This window comes from Sipha flava, unplaced genomic scaffold, assembly GCF_003268045.1.
Source record: "Sipha flava isolate LNK unplaced genomic scaffold, YSA_version1 35a_pilon_pilon, whole genome shotgun sequence".
Taxonomy (NCBI): domain Eukaryota; kingdom Metazoa; phylum Arthropoda; class Insecta; order Hemiptera; family Aphididae; genus Sipha; species Sipha flava.
Window position 1 is genome coordinate 779,317 of NW_020273058.1, and position 27,955 is coordinate 807,271.

The 27,955-nt window shown below is 27.2% G+C and overlaps 2 protein-coding genes across 3 annotated transcripts; one reads left to right on the forward strand and one right to left on the reverse strand.

Moving 5' to 3' along the window:
• On the reverse strand, positions 1-23,155 carry LOC112687627. Of its 2 annotated transcripts, none has more exons than XM_025560445.1 (4): positions 23,021-23,155; positions 5,853-6,795; positions 350-775; positions 1-233 (listed from the first exon to the last, which is right to left on the reverse strand). In XM_025560445.1, the coding sequence occupies exons 2-4, from the start codon at positions 6,783-6,785 to the stop codon at positions 105-107; spliced, it is 1,488 nt and encodes a 495-aa protein (XP_025416230.1). In that variant the 5' UTR covers positions 6,786-6,795; positions 23,021-23,155; the 3' UTR covers positions 1-104. The 2 variants fall into 2 exon arrangements, with proteins under 2 accessions (XP_025416230.1, XP_025416229.1); XM_025560444.1 differs by lacking the exon at positions 23,021-23,155 and adding an exon at positions 10,090-10,601.
• On the forward strand, positions 21,263-27,835 carry LOC112687626 (protein ABHD16A). Its single transcript, XM_025560443.1, has 12 exons — positions 21,263-21,517; positions 23,912-23,962; positions 24,837-25,073; positions 25,174-25,244; positions 25,312-25,463; positions 25,544-25,658; positions 25,742-25,886; positions 25,974-26,138; positions 26,197-26,381; positions 26,449-26,582; positions 27,467-27,600; positions 27,693-27,835. The coding sequence occupies exons 1-12, from the start codon at positions 21,443-21,445 to the stop codon at positions 27,768-27,770; spliced, it is 1,542 nt and encodes a 513-aa protein (XP_025416228.1). The 5' UTR covers positions 21,263-21,442; the 3' UTR covers positions 27,771-27,835.
• Positions 27,836-27,955: the final 120 nt, after the last annotated feature.

Consider the following 27,955-nt stretch of genomic DNA (forward strand, 5'->3'; position numbering starts at 1 on the left):
TATAATAATACATAGTCATTGATACTATTATTTCTATACTCAATTATTTATGCAAAATTATTTATAAGCCTAATTATACATTTCAATCTAAAATAAATAAATATCTATTTTTGAGACATAAAACTTTGTTCCATTTTTGTAACAACTCCATTTATGACACCAATACAATGTTTGAATTGGCACATAAATTCATCGGCTTCATTTGTGCCAAAACTCTCTTCGGTTTTAGACTTCTGTAATTATATTTTACCAAGTATAAATTATTTAATATTAATATAATTTAAAATGCATGATTTCTTTAAGAATAACTCAAATCTAATGTTATCTATATAATATAATAATAAATTACCGTTCTTCTGTATTTCTTTGACTGACGCCGTTTATGTGAATCATCATTTTGTTTGTTTGATGTTATTGTACCTCTGCTTCTAGTTGAACATAAATTATACTCAACACTCTTAATAGGTGTAGAGGTATATAATTTAGCCATATCACCAGAAGAGCACAGTTTGTTATCAACTGGCATATTAATACCACTTACTAATGTATTTTCTTTAGATACTCTAGTGGAAGACATACCACAACCAGAAGAATCACTACGACATTCATGTTTATTAGGGTATTTATGATTTATCAATGGTGATATTTCTAATGAACTTAAGGACAAATCATTAGATGATATAGAATAAGAATGTGGTGATTGAAATTCAACTTCTTGGTCTGTATCCATTTCAGAAACATCAGTGCTTGCTAATGATTCTTGCCATCTCTTCACCTAAATTACAAATGTAAAAGAAATTGTAAAAGTTAATAAAATGTTACTAAATTGTAAGAAATGCGAAAATTATTATAATAATTTATTATTATTATTATTATTTTAATTTTAAAATATAAAATAAAAAATTTAAAAAAAATCCGTTTTTTTTTTGGACCTTTATAACCAAATTATATATTAAAACAGAATAGAAAATGTTTAATATTTTAATTAAAAATTATTTAGTCTATAATAATATAGTCTACAATAATGATCAATTGAAGTGTTATCATTTGCATACAAAATAAATCTAAAGTAAAAATTCATATATGAATAAATTATGTACATTCTGTAATACGAGTAATACAATATATTTGCAAATGAGTATTTATCTAATTATCAGCTACAGCAAGGTACAGAACCGTCATAATAATTATTATTAAATTAAACTTCAAAAAAATTTTATAGCAAGTAAAAAATATTTTACTTAAAAATTAAATATTTAATAAAAATATTTTTTTTTTCATTTGATCAATAACTGATTAATAAAAATACAGAAGTTGACAAACTGTACATTTATTTAGATTGTATTATGGACTATTTACTTTAATACTCATACATTATTTCATAAATTATTTATTCTAACTTTTTATTAATAAACAAATTCATAATGTATAAACGTAAACTTCCTGTTGTTACAATACAATGTTTAATGACTTTTCTTTAAAATGTTATAGCGTGGAATGTTAAGATAACACATTACACCAGAATCACAAATAACGTAATTATAACAAATAGCTAAAAATGAATAATAAGATATATTACAGTATATAATAAACATAAGATTTTGAATTTCGAAAAGACAGGATGAAAAAAAATAAAAAATGATTTACACCTTTGAAGGAATTTTTAACATCACAATAGTTTTTTAGATTGTGATCTATGTGTATTATTCGGTTAGTAAATCATAAACTATCATCAAGTCTCTAACAATATCTTATACATTTATAAGAATATACTTTAGAAAATTAATTAATTTTTGATTTTTAGCAGATTTTATAGCAAGAAGAAAATCTTGTAAGTAGAAAAAACTGTAAATATTTCACAAGAATATTTTTAACTATTTTCTAATTGCTATACACTTAATTAGGTAATTCATTATTTTGAAGAAGTTTTAAAATTTAAAATGTAACAAAACTCATTTGTATAAACTATTATTCAAAAATAATTTGAACATCTTGAATCCGAATAAAACGGTAGCATTTGCTCTTCACCTCAATAACAGGGAAGCTAATAGAAAGTTAAATATAAAAATTAATAACACAGACAGCCATACCAAATGAAGAATGTCCAAGATATTTTGGAGTAAAAATAGACAGAGATTTGACTTTTAAAAATCACTTAGGCGGGGTAAAAAATAAAATAAAGACAAGGAATAATATAATAGAAAAACTAGCGGGAACGAACTGAGGTAATAACGCAACAGTGTTACGTATATCTGCATTAGCATTGGCATACAGCGTGGCTGAATACTGTGCCCCAGTTTGGCTCAGGAGTACACACTGTAAAAAAGTGTATACGGAACTCAACCAGACCATGCGAGTAATCACCGGCAGTTATGTGCCGGTGCTAGCAAACATAGCTCCACAGGATTTACGTAGATTGATGCACGCATAACTAACAGTGAATAAGATAAAAAGCAACCCAGACCTTCCACTGTATGGAGGTATTACTAAACATCCTCAAAAGAGACTAAAGTCAAGAAACTCGATATAGGACCTTGAATTTCCGGTAGAAGCATCGTCAAAAACATGGAAGACACGCTAGTGGGACTCAGGGGTAGGAAACGTCACCTTGATTGAAAATCCAGAGTCAAGAGTCGCCCTGGTTTCTACCTCCCATGGATAGCGTGGACAAAATTAAACCGGATAAGAATTGAGCAAGGAAGATGCAAAAGCCTACTCTACAAGCGAGGAATGGAACAATCTCCCCTTTGCTCATTCGGAGCTAATCAAACGATCCGATATATTGTCGAAGAGTGGAAAAATACAAAATTTGAAGGCGGTGTGGGGAAACTGTACGAAAATAGGACAGCTACAACAAATTGGATAATGAGTCTGAATATTGCCATTATTATTAATTTTCTCGTTATTGTCAAATTCAAATTTTAAATTTTTTTTTAAATTATTACATGTTTAACTTACATGTTTTTAATGTTATTTATTTAGCTATGTTTCTTTGTTTAGTTATTGTTAATACTATTATTCAGTGTTTTATTATTATTATTATTATTATTATTATTTTTATTTGTATCTTTATCATTAGTATTAATCCTATTACATTTATATAAATTCAAATCAGCCTATAGTCATATGCGAAATAAATAAATAAAAACAATTTAGACAAAACAGATACCTATTTCAGAGTTGTGTGTTACAAGACTTAAGTTTTAACTTAAGACTGTTCAATAAGTATAATAAATGATGTTTTAAGTTTTTTTTATATATACTATAGTATAGTATATTATGTTAAAAGCAACTTTCGCTCAGGATTTTTATTTTTCCAAATGCGATGATTTATCAATGTCTTAAAAATTTTAAGTTAAAACGTATACAAATAAATACGACTAACACAACAAAGAGGATTTAGTTCCCTCGGAACCAGCATCTTAATGAAATTTGTTTCTAAAGCAATTCTTTGGAGCGACAACAACCGACATTTAGAAACATTTAGAAATTAATGAATAACGATTTGTATTCTATCTTAGAACACGTATAAATAACTAACACGAACAGTTGACAACTCTCGTATGCATACAACGTGGCTAAATGCAGTACATGCGTGTATTAATATTTCTGTCACCCCCGTATACTATACAATTTTCAATAAAATAGCTTGTTTTAATATGAGATTTTATTCATACAAACCAAAGGGGACCTGAAGGGATGTAGACTTCATCCGTTTCCGTTACGTAGGTTCAGCACACAACCAGATGGTGGCTCCAGGAATACATACGATGACAGACACGAATTGTATTTATTATTTTGAAAGGTCCATGTACACATGATAGCTTTGGAGTGCAATCTCGACGTCTATTGTTAAATTGCATATAATCGAATAAGTATAGACGATTTTTTTTATTTTTATATTTAAGATATCATATAAAGAGACGTAATTTACCGATATAAATACACTACCTTTTATAGAGGATACGTGCTTCGACATACAAACCTAACGACAATACTAATTTTTTTGTCACCAACCAAAATAGTTGTGGGTGCTTGATAAAATTAAAATAATAATTCACAGAGGATATTTAAATTGTCATTAACTTAAATATTTATTTATAAATTAATTGTTTTAAGGAAGTTTTAACAGATACAGAATATATACTAATTTCACTTGAATTGTTTTTAATGTATTATTCTTAGAATATTTTTATACACATCTTGAGGCATTTCGAAAGCTGTCATTAATGTATAAAAATAAACACATTCTGTATAAAAGTCAGTAGACAAGAAGACTACGGGAACGCTGCCAAATTAACATAAAGCCAAACGTATTATGTTACAAATGTTTCTACTAAATTAAAAAACGCATACAGGTAAGAAAGAATTGAGAATAATTGATAACTAAGATATTAAATGAATAAATGTCCAGTCACAAAACAGTTATAGACACTATTTTAATATTAAGTTCTTTTTACAGATAACTAAGTATAATTTACAAAAATATATAACTTGTCAGTTCGAAAAATCGAAAATACTTATTTTAAAGATGATGTCCCGTATGCCTTAGTAAAATATATAATACCTATATCATCTAAAATTTCTTTCTGTTAGCATTCTACAGTTAAAACTCGAATTTAACATAAATAAATTAAACTCGAAAATAAAAATAATTTAATCCTTATAGTTTAATTATACTAATGTTAATGCTTTCCATATTTCTATAAGCGAAAAATATATTTTAATATTTTATAATAATTTATTAAACTATTGTTTATATTATTTATATTTAGATATTTTTTTTGTCAGATTGCCACTAGAAAAAAACAAACATTAATATTGTTTACAATGACATTTCTTGATATTTATTTAAGGAGTAGAAAAAATATAAATAATAGTCAATTAACAATGGAGATGATTTAGTAGTAAGGTCCATATCCTAATTTCCTTATACCATGATTAATTCTGTCTGTACTAAATCTATACTTGTTTATACTAACTAATAAAAAATATTTAAAATCACAAGAAGTATTTTTAATATTTTTAAAATCAATTTTAAATATTTTTTTATAAAATTATTTTATGAAACCATAGTGTAATTTAAATGAGACATTTAAAATTAAAGTAAAATTCTACAGATAATCTTGCCAAATTGTATGAATTATTTCTCATTTATGAGTCTATAATTTATATTTTAATTAATTTTATGATATCTTTATTAAGAATACTTTTTTTACAGCTTTAAAATAAATATTGCTTGCTTAAGCTTTTCATAAACTGAATACTTTACAATTATATAAATATTAAATCAAATCAGTTTTAGAAATGTGTACTACGAAATTCAACATTAATAATTAACAATTACATGTTATTCATTGCTTATACTCAGATCAATATAAGCAAATAAAAATAAATCATTGACAATAAAGTGAACTATAATATAGAATCAAAAGGAAAACAATTAAAAACTGAATGAACGAGACTAAAGACAATCTATATCCAAAAAGATTTCATTATTATCTAGAATTTGTCTCTGACAGCTTTCATTGTATAACATACAAAGTTTAATTTCTAATGAATAATGAAATTCATTTTTCAAACTTTTATAAACAATAATAAATAATTAATTTTTCAATTTTTTATTCACAGTTTAACCATACATTTAAAACTAATACTTAAATATATTTTTTATTATCATATATTTATATTCAAAGCATAACTTTTCTAATTTATCATAATGTAACAGTTTCTATGTATTTAAAGCAGAATGTAAGTTAATTATACTTGTAAATTAAGATAAAAATATAAACTGTCACTTTTACGTTTGTTTAGTTAATAACTTCATGAATTATTTCATATTTAAAACTCACCTTTTGGATAGCAGATCGAGAATCTCTTAAGGTTTTGTAAGCATCAGCATTGGAAAAATTTATTAAATCGCCTCCAGATTTAACTTTTCTAACCTTAAGACCATTTTCTTTCTCTAGTTTAGAGTTATCTTTTCTAATTGCCGATAAAGTATTAGAAGATTTCAATTTATAACCATGTCCCCAAACTTCTTTAGGAGGTGGTATGCTATGACCTGGTGATAATTGCTCAATTAATTCATTTTCAGTAAATTTCAATACATCTCTACTAGGTTTTGCCATTCTTAAAATAATATTTGTTGCGGAATTATACTTATTTTCCATTAATTTATAATTATATTGAAGTTGTTCTATAAGCTTATTTTTTTCTAATAATTGAACTTCCAGTTTTTTTAAATTGTTCTTTAAATTCATGATTTCATCAGCCTCATTTTTAATCATTTCATCAACATATTTATCAACTTGCTGTTTTTTTACTGAAGGTTGTAAACTATATCTTGTTGCTTTACTTTTAGCTTCATTATCCTTAATATCCTTTATGTATTGTTTAACTTTACTTTCAACATGTGCATACTTTTTTTTATTTTTACCGGTCACATTCAAGCAACTACTAGAATGATGAATACCAGATTCCGTTCTAGAAGTCATGGCACTTGTTAATGTTTCTGTAGAATAAATAGCTGAATCTTCACGTAGAAGAGGTTTAAAAGATTTGATTGTTGTTAAATCAACTAAAGAATATGATTTTATTGGACCTTTATAAACATATTTCTCTAGATTTTGTTTTACGATGGGTAATATTCGAGTAGTTTCAGATTCTGATTCTGATGATGTAAATTCTACTGAACTTGCTGTTGATGTACTAAAACTAGTCAGCAATGATGGTAACGTAATATCTTCAATTAAAGTTGTTGGAGAATCAAATTCCAAGTCCATCGTGAAACGACTAAAAAAAAAAAAAAAGAAAAAAATATATATTTATAAAAAAAATTATATAAGTTATGTAAACAAGTATAATTGATTTTTTTTTATAACATTTATGACTTTTAGAATACAATTAAATACATATAATAAAAATTGTATACTTGGTAATATAAATATAAAATTAAATTTTTTAGTAAGTATTAATTCAATAAAACATCATAAGAAATCAAGTTCTACAATAAATTATCTATAAAAAATATAATAGATGTTAATTAGTTGATTTAAGATTTTTATAATTGTTATATTTCAAAGCAAATATAAAGAACAGAAGAATTTGGGAAGAGCTGCAGATTAACTGCTAGGAATTTTAATAGTCTTAGAGATTTTATGAACAATTTTATATACCTACATAGCTGTATATTGTACCAATGAATATTAATAAATTATTATTATATATAAACAATACAAAATATACTTTATAAGAAATAATAATGTCGCGTACTGCGTAGTCACATAATATAAAACACATTATAAGAGGTTCTCATGAACATCAAACTGGGCGTGTTGTCTGTTAACACATGGTTGTCTGTTTAATTGAGAATATGAATATTGGAGTCGCAGATACGTAGACAAGTGAAAGGGTTCACATAAACGTTTTCTGGGAAATTGTAATAAAATAGTTTATCGGAATGATGTGGTGACCACATCCTGTGTCCCTGCATCAGCAATTGTGTAATACACACATGTGCGGAATTGATGGGAAATTAACAATATTTTATTATCATTAGCGCACATGCACACTCACAATTCGTGGAAGTTGTCTTATTTTATTATCATTGACGCACACACACACTCACAATTTATAGGAATTATCTTATTTTATTATCTTGTTCATTTACACACACACACTTGGGATTTTACATACACACATACAATATCACATATAAAAGGGACCCGAAAACAAGGGCAAATCAGACGAGTCTTGTCTATGCTGCACTGAGCACCTTCACGTCAGTGTATGTTATGGTCTGGACTTAGAAATATTTCCAATTATTTTATAAGTTACAATTGTTAGGACTTAAATAATTTCTATCACTAGAATATTTACAAAATTTGTAGTTAGAATAATTTTTATAAGTTAAATAAATTTAATTATTTCAAAAAGAAGTCTTAATTATTCCTGACTACACTTCCACACAAGCGTTGACTGAGACGTTGTAACTGAGTTAACGGATCAAACGGTTGGCACGTAACAATAAAAACAAATGACATAAGTTTTATTTGATTAAAAGTATTTTTTGTCTATTTTTAAATATAATATGTAACATTTCTTAAGTTATCTTATCTCTGAGTGAGTCATGCTATTATTTCTTATAAGAGATTAAGACTAAATCATAATCTTTATGGATTAGAGGTAGGTTATAATCTGGCATAATTTTTTTTCTTATAATAATTTATGAAAATTTTGAGTAATATTAAATTAAATGCTTTGAATAAAAAATGTTTATTCTCGATGTATTTAAACAACAACAGAACAAATATTTATTCAAATTTAAAACCGATTTAAAAATATTTGTTTATTTAGTTAATGCGTTACACATAGTGAATATATATTTAGTTAGGTATTTTGTTTTAATTATTTAAATGGTTGTTTAAAATAAATATATTTTATAATATTAGTATAATTTACCAATTATATAACACCAAACAATAGACACAAGTATTTATATTTTACACGAAAATCAATAAGATGTCCCAAATGTTCTTTGTTAATATACACTCAAAATAACCATACAGTAATACAGTTGACAAATATACATGAACGATAAGCCAATTATAAATAAAATGCATTAATTATAAAAATCTAACTCCCTGTAAAATTGTAATATACCGTGCGCCCAAATCAAAATTAATTTGGTAGACTTAACAATGTATGTTACAAATAATCATAATAAGTCATTTTCAGCAGTGAATTTTAAAGGTAATTAAAAAAACCGAATTAGCTTATCCAAGATATTGGGAAGTCGAGCAATCTCTATCCCAACCGCCCCTTCCAATAAACACTCTAATAATTATGATTCATAACTTAATTGGTAATACGATAATTTTCTATTAACGACTTTAATTTCTTAGAGGTTTCTAAGAGTTCACTAAACTTTCCAGCCGCCCCCTACCGATAACATTATTCACTACGGATTCCGAGTGTGAACATAATCCTCCTCCGGGATACATTAGAACCAAAAGCCTTGAAATTCAGTTCAATAAAAAAAATAAAAAATTAATAATTTACAAAAATTGAGTTTATATCTGCCAGCCAATCGTTGATACGTCAGACTCAACAATTTGTACAATACCATAGTTTGGTAATAATAATAAAAATAACGAACGGTGCGACAACAGTTAGTAAGTATGTTGTTATTAAATTGATAGATGGTTTTTTTTTTTTTCTAACTATAAATTTGATGTGCGCGTCCCACACACAACACGGCGGGCCAAAACTAATTCCGCTCGAAGACCCTGAAATGTTTTTAATACGGTAACAAAAACGGCACACACGGAATAGGCAGTCAAAATTAAACCAAAATAATATCAACACTCAACCGGAGCCAGAGTTAAAAGAAATAATATTTTTATGTACACATCATTATTATTCAATAACAGTAATCGATAACTAAGCGATCGCTTATACTGTAGTGAAAACGACGGCGACAACAAACGGAAGTGATCACATCGGGTTTTATGGAAACGAGAGCAAATAAAATTGGATTCACGCGTCAATAAAAACCGAATCGGTCGTTATAGAGTACAAACATTATTATGTTGTATTATACATGTTAACGTGATCGTTTTCACAGAGCAACGGCAGTCAGTGTTCGTTTCTTTTTCTTCAGATCGGCTAGCGCAGGAAAACGTAGTAGGTACCCGACGTTGACACTAATCATTTGTTACGTGTGTTCCTGTATCCGAGTGGAATTCAAAAACAGCGTTTGTACAACGTAACAGTTTGTTATCGTCCCAAATAGTTGCGCGAAACGCTCTGCTATTGCAAAAATGAACAGCCGAGCGTAGATAACCGTTCACGTATTTCACCGAACACGAATATCATGTGAACGCGTAGCGAGCGCGCGGTGGTCGTTACGAAGAGCAGCTGCAACAGTTCGTACCGTTCCGGATAGCATAATATTGATATTGCGCACACGCAAGTTTGCGAGTGTTGCACGTCGAAACGATTATTAATCTTTGCGCGCGTATCGACGCCGTAACAGCAATAACGCGTTACGATTAGCGTTGTTTCGGGGGGGCGTATGATTTTTACCTGTATCCAGTACCGGTGGATTCGTGGTGAACACAAGTGCACGTCGACTGCGGTCGATGCGCGAACGAATTCAAAACGACCGTTTTCCCCGGCGCTTGGATTGTACTGTCGCGTACCGATCGGTTGGCGGTGCCTATTGCACGGAGATCGCGGCCGCCAGAAGAGCACCGCGACGAGGGCAAACGTCACGCGGTCGATCGGTGCGCAGGAAGAACTCGGGTGGGCGCGTGTATGCGTCGTCGCGATCGAAAACGTCACGCGAGAAGACGGACCGCGATGCGTGAGTGATGCCGACAGGAGTGCGGACGACTGACTGAGGACTGTGGTGATACGCGCACAGCGTGGCGGTCGGAAGAGACGAATACGTGCGGCGGCGGAAAAGACGATTTTGGCAATAACGCGGGACCGTTTCTCGGTCTCGCGATCTATATTAATAACGTGTAGTATCGCTACGTGCCACCGGTGCCGCTTCCGCGGCGACGATGGCGCGCGATACTGCGTCGGAAGGAAAAACTAGAACGCGGTGGCGGTGTGCGGGTCTCTCATTCTACCTTGTTCACTCGCTCGCTCGCTCTCTCTCTCTCTTTCACCCGTCCGTGTGTTTCGTTCAGCGGATGACTACTTTCGTGCGTGGTACGGTATTACGGGAGGATATCTCACGAAAACACGCGGAAACAATAATGATTGTATTTATTATGTGTAGGCTTACGGACTTATAGCTCTAAAAAATACGCAAATATGCTTCTAAAATCATTAAAATATGCATTTATATGCATTAAAAAAAAAATGACCAGATAGTACACAAAATAAAACGTGTCCATCGGATTTAAATATATTTTTAAACACTGAAATTAAACTTTGTAGTCGGCTACTCGTAAACTGTTGTACTTTCGGCATAACATAATGTAACAAATTATCGCGTACGACGTTTTACGTAGGATTCGACGTTGTGTGGTTGAGAGACGCGAAAACAACGACGGATAATAATCGACTGAACACTAAACAAATAATCTATTATTATTATTATTATTATTGTTATTACTATTATTATCTTTATCAACATCCGGTCAATATCCAGCGGGTTATACGGTTGATACGGGTTTATTGTATTATCATTGATTATAAATACTAGTATTTATAATCAATGGTATTATTTATACTTACACAAAAATTATAACGAGATATGAGAGGTAGTTTGCAGATAGCGTATTACTGGAAGTATTAAGTCCTTTTAGTACATTTTTTTTCGATCGGTTGAAATATGTATATATAGTTATATGTATCTATAGTTTTTAATTTTAAATAATAAAATTTGAGAAATTTGTCAAAATATGCAAAATAAACATAATAATATTAAAATAAGCATTTTCCTGCAAAATCTATTAAATATGTAAAAATATGCTCATTCAAATTTTAGATCTGATATCATGGCACCGAGAAACGAATTTGTTTCGCACTCTGCTATATTAAGCAATAATTAAAAAAAGTATGCAAATGCTAGAAATCTCTAAGCCTAATTATGTGTACGGTGTACACACGATAACAATTTATGATTTTCGTGTGTTGCAGACGGCGATTTTCAACTTGCAGTCACGTTACCGGTAATATAATTCTATTTTCAGCAATCCTCCCGAACTCCAAAGGATCGGATTAAAAACTGATTTCATATTGCACACGTTGGACCCGAAAGTTAACACGAATTTAAGTTTGACAACTGAATGCACCACGAGAATGACAGTAACAATTGACATAACCAATTCCCCAGTGGTGCATACAGGGGGGGGGTAAGAGGTCATAACCCCCCCGAAATGTATTCCTTCATTCAATTTTAACCTTACCTAACTAAGTTTTACAAACGATTTTACCAACAAGATTGACATTACATTTTTTAAAATTATACTATAATGCATACATTATTCTATTATAACAAGTTAACAATTTTCATTAAGTTTTCGTTGACCTTATAAACTATTCATGATAAATTAAGAAGTTATAAGTATACAGAATAATGATGTTAGGGGTTTATTTTCCATGTACAAATATAAATAGTATATACTTTTTTTGTACAGCATTAAACAATATGTTTGCATAGGGTTAACATTAATGTAACATTAGATACAAAATTAATTATCATAGTAAATTATTAATAGCAAACCCCCCACCCGAAAAAAATCCTATGTGCGCTACTGCAATACGCAGGGCCCTATTTATAAGGGACATATGAGTATTTGTCCAAAGCCCATGTGGATCAGGGGTCCACCAACTGGATTTAACAATTATTTTAATTTTAATTAATCCTTAAAATTCTAGTCTAATTATATCAACAAATTATAAAAATACAATAACTACTCCATTTAATCACATTCAATTTATTAAAAATATCCAAATATCTTATACGTTTTAAAATGTAGAAACATGTTTACTTATATTTTTGACAATGTCAGTAACTAATTGTACTGGTGAAAGATCCTTTTCAGTACTCAAAAGAATTAAAAATAGATTAAGATCATCTCTGAGTCAAGAAATTTTGGATGCCCTAGGAATCTTATCCATTGAAAATGACATCACTGCAAGCATTAATTTCGATGAAGTTATATTATAAAGTTATGCATTTGCAGAAAAAAAGGCTAGCAATTTTTTTTTTTTTAAATTCTGAAGATTTTGTAGTATCTACATTCGAATGCTTACTGTTTAATTTACTTTTAAGAACATTTTTTTTTTGTTTTAAATTATGAATATTTTGTAAAAAAATATCTACATTCTAATATTGTTTTATTTGCTATTAAATATCGACTGGTTATTATATTTACTAATTATAATTTAAATTACAATTCATAAAAATAGACAAACTTTTTCTTTTTGACCCGGGCCTAAAAAATTCTAAATCAGGCTCTGCTTATAAGTATAGGTATTTTTGAGAGTTGCAGCTTGTTTAACCCTCAACTTGAACACTTCATTTAATAAAATAATTTCGTGATTCCCGATTTGCTATGAAAACAACGGAAACAATAATAAGACCCCGAAAACGTATATGTCCGTGGTGGTTGGACTTGTGTACCTACATCGTGTGCGGCCTGTGTGTTTATTTGTACGACGGATGCACGTGTGCACGTCATTATAGTGATATGAGCCGGAACGCCCGGAACAGCTCGTCTCGTTCATGGTTCATTGGATCGCATTAATAATTGTAGTTGCTTAGAAACATCATAGTATGGTTATACGTTCTTTAAAATTATTTTTGTAATCAAGCAGCCGCTTGAACAGACTTGTAAATAGACAAAGTATTTTCTTCGGTCTTTTCGTCAAATATTCTAATTTTTCAATATTGGGTAAAATATTCAGACCATAACACATTAATTGTATTGTTTTATCGAAAGTCACACGAATAGAATACGAGTATGCATTATTTTTGATATTAAATAAACCATAATGGCTTATTGTCTTTTTCCAATAGATACTCTCCGAGCCCAATACTATCAGATTGATGGTTGTAAGTTTGAACACAATAATTAAACTAAACACGGTTGATGAAAATCCGCAAAAATATATTATAGTATTTCCAGGAGGCTTCGAGTCCTACTTTAGTTCTGTAACAATCAGGATTAAAACATGTAATTATTGTCTATTATATTGGATACATCTGCCTGCAGGCATGGCGCTCGGGTATGGGCATTTCCCCCTAGCTTTTCAGACATTTTTTTTTAAATTTAATGTTTTAAAATAAATTATACTATTTATTATACAACAAATTGAAAATGGTTGTATGAATAAAAAGTCACCATAATAAAACATTAAATTGGACATTATTTGTAGTTGATCAGTTTATTTTTAGATCATGCCTCTCTTTAATTTCCTACATAATATCCTCTATCATATAATATCTATATAGGTATATCTACCTAATTCTATCTTATGTTCCTGAAATTCATAGTACGGTTTGAACAATAAAAGATTATATAATATAATTTTTCTCAAGAGAGTCCTATAAGAAGAAAAAAAATAAAAAGGATTCCAAAAATTTATCTATTATGCGAAACGCATTGGACAACCAAGTAAAAGAATATAAAAAAAAAACATTAACATAATATTGGAAACGTTGCTGAAACTATTTGAAAATGACATAAACTGCAATACAAAAAATCGTGCTTTTCATTTATATAATTCGTGTAGTGATTCAATATTTTTGGTTTATTTGTTATGGCTGAATATACTTCATGTTGGAATCAGTTGCTAATGTACTTCAAGGAGTTAATCAGAATCTATTGACTATAAAAAAACAAATACTTACGCTTACTCATATATTTCAACATTTAGAGTCTGCAAATGTTTCTTCTAATATTCTTTGGGGTAAAATGGAAATTAATTACGGAGGGTTAAAATTTGATTACGCTCTACCATAACAGACGAAAAACTAAATGCTTTAGGCAAGATGAATATACCTACTTAAAATATATAACTAATGACTTAATTAGTAATAATAAATTTTATGCTGACATTTTTATCGATTCGGAAATGATGCGGGACGTTTAAAATTTCTTTTAATCGATAAAGAGGAGAATAAAAGGAATAAAGAGAATCATTAAAGTTATATGTACCCATACATTTAAGTTATAACTTAATAAAATATTTATCTTTATATATCATTAAAACGTGAGGCGATTTTTTGGACACCTATAAATGAAGTTCTACTGGACCGATTTTCATGATTTTTTTTTTTTCGAATACATTTGCTCGGTGGGCAGATGAGACATCTGAGAAGAGTCCGAAAATTAGTTAGTAAATAAAATAGTTTATTAGGAAATTGTTTATTTAGTTCTGTAGCATATTTAATATTTGGTACGCAAGAAAAACATCGAGGTATTCGAGTAAAAGTTGTTAACTTGGTGATAAATTATTGGGAAATGTATAAAAATTTGTCATTGGTGATATTTCGTATGGATTACCAATTTATAATTATAATGATTACAAACATTGTAACATTGTATGAGCAGAGATGGCGAGTATGCTGGTCACGTCGAACTTGAATGCATAAGTCGAGTTTATCCAAATAATACGTTTTGTGTGTATAGATCTAATGATCTTACTGAATTTTTAGATTATGTTGAGGTGTTATAAAATGTAATTTACTTTTTTCTGGACTTGTTTACACAGGACATTATAGTGTTTTAGTTTTTGGTAATAATATCATACGAATATTCTAAATTAATTTATTCTACCTAAAGAAATAAATGCAAACACTAAAATCAAGCGTAATAAACATTCTTTAACTGGAAGACGTTAAAGAAAAAACGTAATGAAAATCGTTTAAACCAAAAAAACAAAATACATTACCATTATCTTTTCAACGTGATATTATAAAATGTACGAGTTTTGAGAATACAAAAGTTCCTAACGCATATTTTATCGGTGAACCTGGAGGTATAGGGAAAACGTAAGTCTATAGATACTTCATTAACAAATGTTTAAAAATGGGTTATGATAGAATTCCGGTTTCTTGGACTGGAATAGCAACGTAAAAAAACGTTTTTAAAAAACAGTGTCAAAAAAAATTTGACCATTAACTCTTTTATACAGAATTTTTAGATAGTTTACATTTAAGTGGTTTACCTTCGTACAGTTTGGTACTAATGCGAGGTACTATCGTAATGCTATTGAGAAATTTAAATGTAGTGTTCAATCTTATAAATGGTACAAGATTAATTGTACGAAATATGTACAACCATTCTTTAGACTTACAATTAATAACTGGTCAAAGAAAAAGCCAGTGTATTTTATTACCTAGAATTGATTAGACATCATCAGATTCTACTCCTCCCTTTTCATTTACTAGACGTCAATTTCCGATAACAATAGCTTTTGCTATGACAATTAACAAAGCACAGGGTCAAACATTGGATAAAGTAGGGATGTATTTACCCCAACTTGTATTTAATCATAGTCAGCTTTATATTGCCATGTTCAGAGTTAGATCTTTTGAAAAATTAAAAATACAAATAATACCAAACAACAAAATAGATACAATGAATAGAGTTTATTAAGAAATTCTATAATAATAATACACAAATTCATTGACATTTTCATTTGCTTATTAATTTTTTTGTACTGAGTGAAATATTACCAGTTTACCGTAAGTAAATGTTTTGCATATATCTATAAAAGTAATTAAAATTTAAGAAATTAAATAATTTTCTATTTTACGTTTTTCTTAAACATTATTTACATATTATTATAACAACATATACATAATTTATATTTATATAATAAATTATTTATTATTTATTTATTTATCAAACAATTCAACAATTTTATTCTTTTTACTGGTAACCCGGCATTGAACTAAAAAAGTTATTGTTTAAAACAGTAAAATATTAAATAACAGTATAATATTTCTCCTCAAATTGAATTTTTTTTTTTTTACAATAAAACGCACTAAACCAAATTTATCGTAGAACCGCTATCAACCGGCTATATCATCATAAGATTCAGTCACCCCTTGTTTTCTGTATAACAATTAATGTAAAAAGAAAAGAAAAAAATGTGTATATAAAAAAAAAAAGTAATGTAGGTATTTTCTTTTCTTTTTGTCTGATCCATTCAGATTCGTTGTGTGGATATTATCTACATAGGTACTCCAAACGATGACTCACGGCGAGGGAAAAAAATATAAAAGAGAATGATATAGGTATACATTTACATCACCGCCACCCACCATATGTGTATAATTAAGATGTATACCACGTGATTCTTTGCGCAGTCGTGACAGCCCATGCGCAATGTATCTATTGTGCAAACCAACAGCTGCACGTTGCAGGCTCCCGATTTCCCTGCAGCGGAACGATATGTTTATATAAATATACGTATTGGTCGCATACACGGCTGGTATAGGTAATATGTACGTCATATTCGTCGAGTCCGTGGGTATGGGAGTGGAAAAAAACGAATTCGTAGCATGTTTCGTTAAGTTAAACGAAATTGCTCCGGATAGAAAATCGATTAACTTTGGACAGCAAAAAAAAAACACATAAGTCGCACACCCATCCGCTATGCGTAGAAATAATTTATAAATATATATGATCACAGAATTGACGGATTAAAGAATAAACTTAACCTATTTAATGGTAAATGATAATATCATTTGCGTAAACGTGAACGCATTATGTTGCAGCTTGTGCATAGGCGTGCGCAGGAATTTTGTATGGGGTGTGCCATGAAGAAAATTTGGCCACTTTCCTTTATATGAGCCTTACTGAAAAATAAATATATCTCAATTAACTCTCTCTCCTAAAAAAAAAGATAAATTTGGGTTAACCCATGGGTTTGAATTTTGTCATTTTTTATGGAGATCCTAATATATTTTATCTAATTTTTACTATTTATAGCTTAAAATGTAAACAAAATCCCCGAATGAATAAAAGTCGTAAAAAAAACCACGGGCCACAGGGTATGCCTATGAGCGTATATGTATAATTATAATTATTAACATAAATATTTAATAGCATATAATTTAATACGATTTTAGCCAAATTAAATTAAATATAAATTTTAAGCATTAATATTTTGCAAAAGGTTTTTTATGCATAGTGCTACAGTGATTGGTATTAAAAATATTAATTAATTACATCAATTGTAAATGTATACTTATCAGATATATTTGTAGGAAGCAACAATGTTAAAGTATTTCCTAATTTCTTATTGCTCCCACATGGTCTTAAATAAATTATAATTGCCACTTAGATACTATTAAGTCTCTAGAGACCTTAAATGTTTTTGAATATATAGGTGTGACTTCATGGGTGCAAGACGTATAAATAATTTTAATATCCATTGTCTGTGCATAATATTAATTATTACGACTTAAATTTTAAAAGTTAAACTGAATGTCTGGATGTAATGTTGGCGTGAATTAATTTATATAAAAAATGGTTTGCAAGCAATTGTTTTTGATAAAACAATTAAAATTTATAGGTATACTTAGGTACATGCATTTGGTATACACATAATTATAACTTGTTCTAATTAACTATTTTTTCGCATTTTTATTCATATCGTTGTATAAAACGTATATTTTACCATATAAGCTATTTAGCATACAACAAAAAAATTGTATAATCGACCGGAAAGATTAAATACTAATATAAACGAATGCGACCCCGGTCATTAAGCAGTATACTTCACAGTTTAAGTACATTTGATCATATGATTGACCTGTTAAAATAATAAAACCTAACAAAATTGTTTATGCTGCTACTCAAATACTGAGCAGGACTTACTTTAAGCCCATTATAGCCATAACAGTATTCAATGGCTTATCTCAATATAGGATGTAAATACCATGTATTCATATTTAACATATTAATTAAATAATGTTTGAAATATAAGTTTTTATCGAATTTTCAAGGAATAGTCGCATCTCGAATATATGAGAATCTTCTGAGTGGTGTACAAATTACATTACACCTACATGGTAAATTAAACAAAATAATAGTAATCAGAATAATAAGATTTTTTATTCAATCCATCAAAAATGATATAGGAATAATATTCAATATCTATTACATACATATATATATACATATACAAGTATATAATGTACTTATATTACTTCATTATTTTTTTATAAAATTATGTTTCGATTAATAAATTGTTTAATATAATATATTAATACATTTAATGTATATAATATATTTTATATCACATAATAAAATAAAATTTAAGATTATGTATGTATAGAAGATATAACTGAAGAGTTTGCGTAATAAGTTGCGAGTTAAATACGTTAAGAATTAAAAATAGGACCGTTTAATAAGAACCTCTTCAATCATGTCTCCATGAAGTCAGAGCCCAAAAGATATTACACTCCTATTTTATTTATTTTGAATTTTTTAACCGTGTCAAGCATTTATTGTGTATTTCTCTAACGGAATTACTTAAAGGTTAATAAAATTAATCGTTTGACCACTGTATTTTATAAAGGTTTTTTTCTGTTTAATATTTTACATTATGTGACACTTAAGCGAGATTTGGGTGTAATTTCCGTACAACAATTGATGGGTAAAAAAATACTTATAATAAATATCTTTATCTTCATTAAATATTGAACTAAGAAGGGACATTTCTGAGGAAAATAATTATTTTATATTCACATTTACATATTATATCTAATATTTACTCATACTACTATATTATATGAATATAATAATATAATAATATTTACTCATTTAGAAAGATATTACAGTTATTATTATACAACTAAAACTTTATTTATTTTATGATTACTGTTTCAGTATCTCAAATTAATTATTACCCAAAACTAATATCCAACGAGTAACGATAAATTATAATCCTAGGTCTATTTATTATTTATGTATACATGGAAAATAATCCTACTTATCTAGACATATTAGAGGGCCGTAAATCGTGATCATATTTCTGGTTGAAATATCAAAAAAATCAGAGTCTGTCATTAATATTTCACGTAGCACTCGGTGGAAATTAGTAATTCATTACTATTATACCCAATATATATTCATATTTAGATCTGTGTATGTTCCGTTCTGTTTACTGTTTAGTACCAAGTAGCCTTTGTATTAACTATTCACAAAACTTCTAATTATTATTAGTATTAAATTAAATCACTTTTTTTTTTAGTGCAATAGTATTATTGATTACAAATAGTATTAATAATTAATGGTAGTAGGTATATACCTAATTAATAATAATTAATTTTACTGATAACCTTTAAAATACCAAAAAAATATCATTGACAATGGTAAACAATCCTGCTTTAATATAGCTTCCAAATTGCTGATGCCCGTAAGCGCCGCTAGGAATTTCGTCAGGGGGGTTCATAATGCATATTACATGCACTGATTTCTAAATGATGTTTAAATTATTTAAGTTAAATACGTAAGAATATTTTTTTAAATTGCATGATGTATACTTTTTTATACTATACAAAATTATTTTCGTTTTTTCGACGGCTATAAAGTAATGCAGACTTCTAGAAAATCTGATAATGATAATAATATCCTATATACTAAAATTTTAAATAGTATCCTTTTTTTTAAAAAAATCCAGGGTATTGCAAGTGCACCCTTCTCGCGGCGCCCAAGTTGGTGTCTATTAGACTGTCAATTACTAATTTTCTATGCTAATATCATACCTAATAACGCCATTTGTGGTAAGTGTCTAATGGGCGTACTAGGAACGGATTTAATTATTTGATGCCCTTCTATTTGATATCCTTCTAGGTTTATGCTATGGCTAATAAAAAACAAGTGGTCCTTGTCCTCAATATTTAGCATACGTAGGCTTAAATACATTGTTTAAATAATTTCGATTTGTGTAAAACTATATGCATGCTTACAAGGAAATAAATTACTAAAAGAAATAAAAAAGATCATGACCAAAAACTAAAATAAGAACTATAGCATTTTTTGATTTATTTATTGTGCATGTACATGATTCAACCTAACTCGAAAGTTTAGTCACAGAATAAGTTTAACTTATTGACGTCTTTACTCTTTTTCAATCAATAATCCTATGTATAAATGTATTTATTTATCTAGAAGGGTTTATAGGAAATTCGGACCGAGTAGGTATTATTCGTTAGAAATGCGAGTGACACTAAGAAGCAAATATAATTAATCCTGATCAATATTACTAAAAGACAATCCGAATAATATTGAATTGTCCATTCAGGCTCGAGACACGATAACAGTGTGGCTTATATTTAATTGGTTATATAACGAAAAAATATTAAACTATGATATGCAGGGACGGCGCGAGGAGGTGGGCAATAGAGGCAGTTTCTCAGGGCCCCGCGCTTTAAATTATAATTAAGGCTACGCGGTTCTGAATTAACTGAACTTAAAATATTTTATTAATTTAAATTTTAAGACCCAACATTTATTTTGCGTAGAGCCTCGCAAACTCTATCACCGTCTCTGATGATATGACTATGTGTTTTGTTATTATATATTTTAACCGCAACATATTTGATTTTAATACGATAAAAAACCATGATGTCTTTTATCATAATAAAAACACAGATGTTTTTAAAATAATGTGCATATCACGAAATGGAGAAACTGATAAGATAAGATTTGATAAAAAAAATTCTGTTATCACTAACTTGACCTTTTCAATCTTCTTAAAACTTGCTTATTACTCTATTGATTAAACGTGGATGTTTTACAAGGTTTTTTTAAATCTCGACTAACGTGTTTTCACAAGCCATTTGTTTCTTCGTTTACTTACTTTCACCATGTATATTTAGAAATGTTTTTTCATAAAGTTATTATTAGTTTATAGGTGTAGTTTATTATTATATTACGTTGAAGAACTTAACACAATGTATAATTTGTTTACTGATTATTTATTTACACCAAAATTATACAGAGTTTACACTGGTATACGAAGAAACGACGTAAGCATTATAAAAAATGTTGTTTTATTATCATTTAAGACCATATATAAAATTTGTGCACCAACATTTGAATAGAAATTGTTTCATAGATGGAAATAAATTTGATTATTATGAGTTAAATAGATATGAATAATTTATTATTCATAATAAAATTAAAATATTATTTCGCAATAAAAATATAATGGAAATAAAATATTTAAAGATGTATAATAAATTTTAAAATTATTTAACTTCATAGATTTTTCATTAAAATGTAGACTGTCTTTTGTTATGACTCATGTATTTTATTAAAATTGTTTTTAATTTATGTATCTAACTACCTTTATTGATCCTCTTCAAATTTGATATGAAAATAATTATTGTGCTATTAGTTTTAAAAGCATTATTGAAATAAATCAAGAAACATTTTTAACAATATTTAATCAGCATTACCTACATTTTATTTTTAATTTATAAATAATTGATACTTTTTGTGTGATTAATTAATTTGTTGTTACATTGATTTATTTTATAATGTTTATAATAAGTAAAATTCTATAAAACACTTTAAGTTTAACACTGCATATTTTTCAAACCATTTCTAAATTCAATGTATCAATACTTTCAATAATTATAAATCTTTTCGATATGCTAATTTTAAACTTCAAATATTATATATACTTCTATATTATGTTTGCGTGATTTTTTTTATTTAGAGTTTTCACTTGTGATTTCATTTTAGTTTTTAAGTACTTATATGTGAATATTTTAGTGACCACTTATCATTAAAGATTTAAAAAAAATTGTTTTTTTTTACCTAAGAACAAGTTTTAGATTTACCTAAGCCTAACATAATGCAGAAACTCTAGTTTTGGTGTTGAGATAACCCATTATATAAAGTTTAAGAAAATAATTTTTTTTCAATTTTTAAATGCAAAGGAATATTTTACCATATTTATTATTTATGTTTAAAAAACTACACATTTACTTGATTAATGGACCAGTATATTTTCAAAGAAAAAAAAAGAAATACAACTATGAAGTACTTAACAACAATATTCCAAAATAAAATTAATTGACATTTGAATTATTTAAAAATTGTTTGATATTAATTAATTTGTAACAAAATTTAAGTTATTGAACATTTTATAATTTTGTATATTGTATTTTTTGTATAAATCTATTTTTGTGACATGTTACTAGTTGTAATATATACAAACTGCCACTGCCATAGCGGCTAAATTACTCAAATTAGTACTCTTATTAGGAATAAAATATAGTAACTTATGGTATAATTTGTGATAAATATTTAATAATATTATAAATGCTGCACATTTTGTTTAACATTATTTTTAATTACTATAAATTAAATTGCATTAATAATTTTTTGGCCTTAACTTGTGTACATGCAAAGTAATTATTTTACTGAAATGCCAAATCATTAATTATATATTACATTTATTAAACGTAATGTAAATAATATATATATTAAAATATAAGCAAAATAATTTGTTAAAAACTTACCATTTTATAATAAAGTCTTATAACACAAGTACAAATAAACAACTCAATTAACACTAGAAATTGAAGTATCTAGTCCCAAGGACAAAATTATTACAGTAAAGGTTTTAATATATTTTATTTTCAGTGCAACAAATATACTCCTATTAATTTATCCGTAGAATATAATTTTTTTAAATTCAGCTTATTAATTTCTTTATAAATGAATGACCTTTGTAGTTAGTATATAGACTATTATAGATAAGATAATGAATTGCAAATAAATAATAAGATAATAAGGTACTATTGAAAACATATTTCCCATTATATATTTTGAAATTTGTTATGTAAACCAAAGGTTACTTATAATAGCTTTTTAACCATTTTGTCAGCTATGCATGAGTCATATAGACATGTATTATTAATATACCTATAATTTTAAATTTATTAATTTATTTAAAGAAAACAATTTTAGATTTTAAATAAATTTATGACTCATCAATTTGACATGACATTATTTTGCATTTGATATTTTGTATTCAACTACAGAATTGCATAAAAAATATGTTCACTAAATTTTTTTAGAATTTAAAAAATTTAAAAAATCATTATTTGCAGGGTACATAAAATAAAACATGAAATATATTAATGCACCTTAATTCAAGTTAGACGATAGTTTTTTAATATTGTGTTTAATTTCTTAGTTGTATGTTTATTGGTCAGCAATTATGACAATTGATTTCATTTATCTTTTCTTATGTGTTATTAATAACAGATATTAATTTAATATTTATTTTTCATTAAAATATTCAATTTGTTTAATTATTTATATACAAGCAATCTGCATATAATTTATATAAATTGCAAGGTATTTTAAATTTTTTTACTGAATTCAAATTAAGCATATTTTTTTAGGACTATATTCAAACATGGCAAGAAAAATTTGCAGACAGAATACTAACAACTGTATGTATGAATAATTAGCATAATTTTACTTAAGTAATAATATTATTATTACAAGTGTATATACTTATTTATAATGCTATAACCATGACATTTTAAAATGTGTACAAGAATAAAAATAGAACTAATATGATGGTATTTTTCATATTATTTTACAAATTATTATGATGTACAAAAAAAATTCTTGTAGTTTGTTAAAAATTATTATTCAATTTCAAATCTTATTGTGTTAAAGATACAGATTATGTATTATATTATGTATTATATTATTTAAGTCAACTTAAAAACAAAAAAAATTGTGATTTTTGTAATTTTGAAAAATATTTTTTAAACAGTTTTAAATTTATTTAAAAAACCTTGTTATTGACAATAGAATTATATATTCCTACATTTCAAATCTTTTCTCACAAATCAATCTTGTGTTAATATTAAAAAATATCTTAAGTTTGTTTATATTAAAATATTTAAAAATTGTATAGATTTTAAAAAAGTTATTCATATAAATGCCATAACTTAAAATATAAATCAACAGTAGAATACATAGTATTTTAGTTGCAAAATATACACATTCTTATAATAGTTGTATGCAATTAGGTTCTCAGGATATTTTAATAAAGAGGGATAAAGTTACAAAATAAGCCATAGGGCCCCCTGGGCTTTATCCCTACTACAACTATCATATTACATATATCTTTAATTCATATCATAATTTTTATTCAAACGTTTATTTATTTATTTAATTTTAATTTCATTCAATGAATACTGGGCCCTACTGAAAAAGCTTGTGTGGGAACCCAGGAGTTCTTACATTAAATACACCTTACATTTTCTAGAAACAAGTAAATAGCAAATACATATATATATATATTTTTTACAGTCCTATCTTCTTACACAAGTAGCCACTTATCTTTCACCGGCTTTATTGTACATGTATGGAAAATGGCTGCTAAGTCCAGACTTTATTAATAAGCTTTTTTTTCGAGGATCAATATTAGGCATAACCTTGGTTACAACTTTCCTATTAAGAAGTTATGGACGAGCTATTAATCCAAAATACAGAGCTTTTTATGAAGACCTTATTAAAGCTCAATTAGAATATTCGACTAACAATCAAGTATGTGATCTTAAAGAAAAATATTAATTTTATGTTAAAATTGTTATCAATTAATCCATATCTTATTTTAATACAAATGATTTCTCTCAATCTTTTTCAGAAAAAATTACATGGTTATGATTTTGATTTTTCGGCATGGCCTGTAGATTTTTCATGGACTGACAGTCAAGAGTATGTGCATTTAATTATTTTATCATTATTAGAATATATTTTTTAACTACAATTTATTTATATTTAGAAAAAGTTACAAACAAAATTTAACCAGTAATAATATTAAGCTGTTATACAAAATGTTAAGTAGCCCTAGTAGTCTCATTGGATTTATAGCAATTCGTACTTTTGGAATATCATTGATTTATCCTGGTTCTACATCAATTTTATTCTATTTAAGTATGATTATTTTATAAAAACAAATCATTAGTTTAAATTTAATTTGATGTAAAAATATGTTAATTTAATTTATATTACAGTGGATGAGAGTTTACAAAATGGAAGACGAGCTTTAATCACTTCGTTTGGAGGTGTAAGATATAAATTGAAAACTATTGATGGGAATTTTGTGGACTCAATGTTTATAGACAAAAGGTTTATTATAATTTATATTAAAGAGCAGTTATAAATTGTATTTAATAATAATCCACCTTATTAATTAAAAAATGTTATTACAGGCATTTAAATGATTCTTTAAACCAAAAACTAATTATTTGTAGTGAAGGAAATGCTGGGTTTTACGAAGTAGGAATTATGAGTTCAGCTCTTGAAACTGGTTGTTCTGTTTTAGGATGGAATCATCCAGGATTTGGTTATAGCACTGTAAATATATATTTATATTTATGTAAAAATACTATACTTATTTATTGTTCATTTAATTATTTTCTTTAATTTATTTTACTAAAATAGGGTATGCCATACATACAACAAGAAAAAAATGCTGCTGAAACTGTTATGGAATTTGCTATAAAAAATTTAAAGTTTAATCCTAATCACATTATATTATATGGATGGAGTATAGGTGGTTTTCCTTCCACCTATTTAGCTAAAAAGTATCCTGATGTTTATGCAGTAGTATGTATAAATAATTTAGGTATTTAAAAATATTTTTTGATTGTTTACTTATATTTAGATATTGGATGCCACATTTGATGATTTAACACCATTAGCAATCCCGCGAATGCCAAGCTTTGCCGAACAATTGGTGAAATTCACAGTCAAAGAACATACTGATTTAAATGTGGCTGGAAATTTATATCAATATCAAAATCGTCTCTTACTTATTAGACGATCCAATGATGAAATAATTGCACTCGAGTAAAGCATTTATTTATCTTTTTACGCTCTTATTATTATATCTATAAACTATTTTAATCATTTACAGACCTCAAAATGTCAGTACAAATCGAGCAAATCACCTTTTAGAATCAATTTTAGAATATAGATTTCCAAAACTTTTTTCTGATGAATCTCGTTCAGCTCTTTGGGTTTGGTTATCTACCTCAGGTGAACAAAAAAGTAAGTCATTATAAACAATTTAATTTAAATAACTTTTATATGAATAAAAAATAATAAATACAGTTATATAGTTACAAATAAAATTAATTCAATATTTTCATTATCAAAATATATCATGATAGCTACACATAATATATTATTTTTTATTGCTTTAATACAATATTTTTTGTCATCTATAATAAAATATATTTACTTCTTGTAACAGAACTACACACATTTTTATTTATAGATCATAGACACATTTAAATTATGATAATTTATTATATTGTTCATGTTTTTAAAATTTAATTTCAATATATTTATTAGTTATCCATGGAACTTATGCATCATATGATATACATTTTATTATTCATTTAATTTCACTCAAAATAATAAAATGTAACTTAATGTTTTTATTATTGTTAATCAAAATTTACTGTAATAGTTAAAAATTTAAATGTTTAATGTGTTATTGTTAAAACCAGAGACGGTTTGAACGTTTATATCTTACCTGGGCAGTATAATTTAAACCAACCCCCCTATTCTGAAAAAATTGTTCTGGTTTCCTTCGATCACATTAAAACTACTTAAACGCTAAAACGTAAATTATGTATCTCAAAAAATGTTCATAAATATACTGGTATGCCTACTAAATTTCAATTTATTTAAAAAAAAATGTATATAAAAAATGTTTTTTACCAGGCACCGCCTGGTAGTAAGTGCTTACAAGCCTCTGGTCATAACTGACTATAATATTTAATCACGGATATATTTTAATAATAATAATAATAATAATAAAAATAATAATAATAATATTAAATTTATTGAATTATCACATCTGCAATGCAAAATTATGGATATAACACCATTGTTATACAAGAAATATATGTTAATAATATTTTCAGAACAAGTTCTTATGCAATATGACGTAGATTTGATTCAACAATCAAAACTATATCCTTTAGAAAACCCAATTTATCCATTAAATATTGGTTATAGCTGGAAAGATGAGGATAAAATTAAAATGTTACTTTATTTGGTGAGTTATAATTTTTCAGGGTTGATATAAAAATGTAATGTTAAAACAGTTATTTTATTTAAAGCATTGTTTTTATTTTATATTATTTTTAGGCCGATTGTTATATGAAAGACTATGATTCCACACATTGCACTCCATTACCAGTACGGTATTTACAAATGATCATTTAAACATTTAATTTTCCAAAGGATAAAATGTATTATTTTTAAGAACGGGGTGTATTATTTTAGATGTAATTTTTTTTAAATTTTATATAAATCTTATTAAGAACAATTAGTTTTTGTTAAATAATATTGTTTTATACATTTTTTTGTACATAGTTATTGGATGTTGATTTTGAGTTTAAATAATAAAC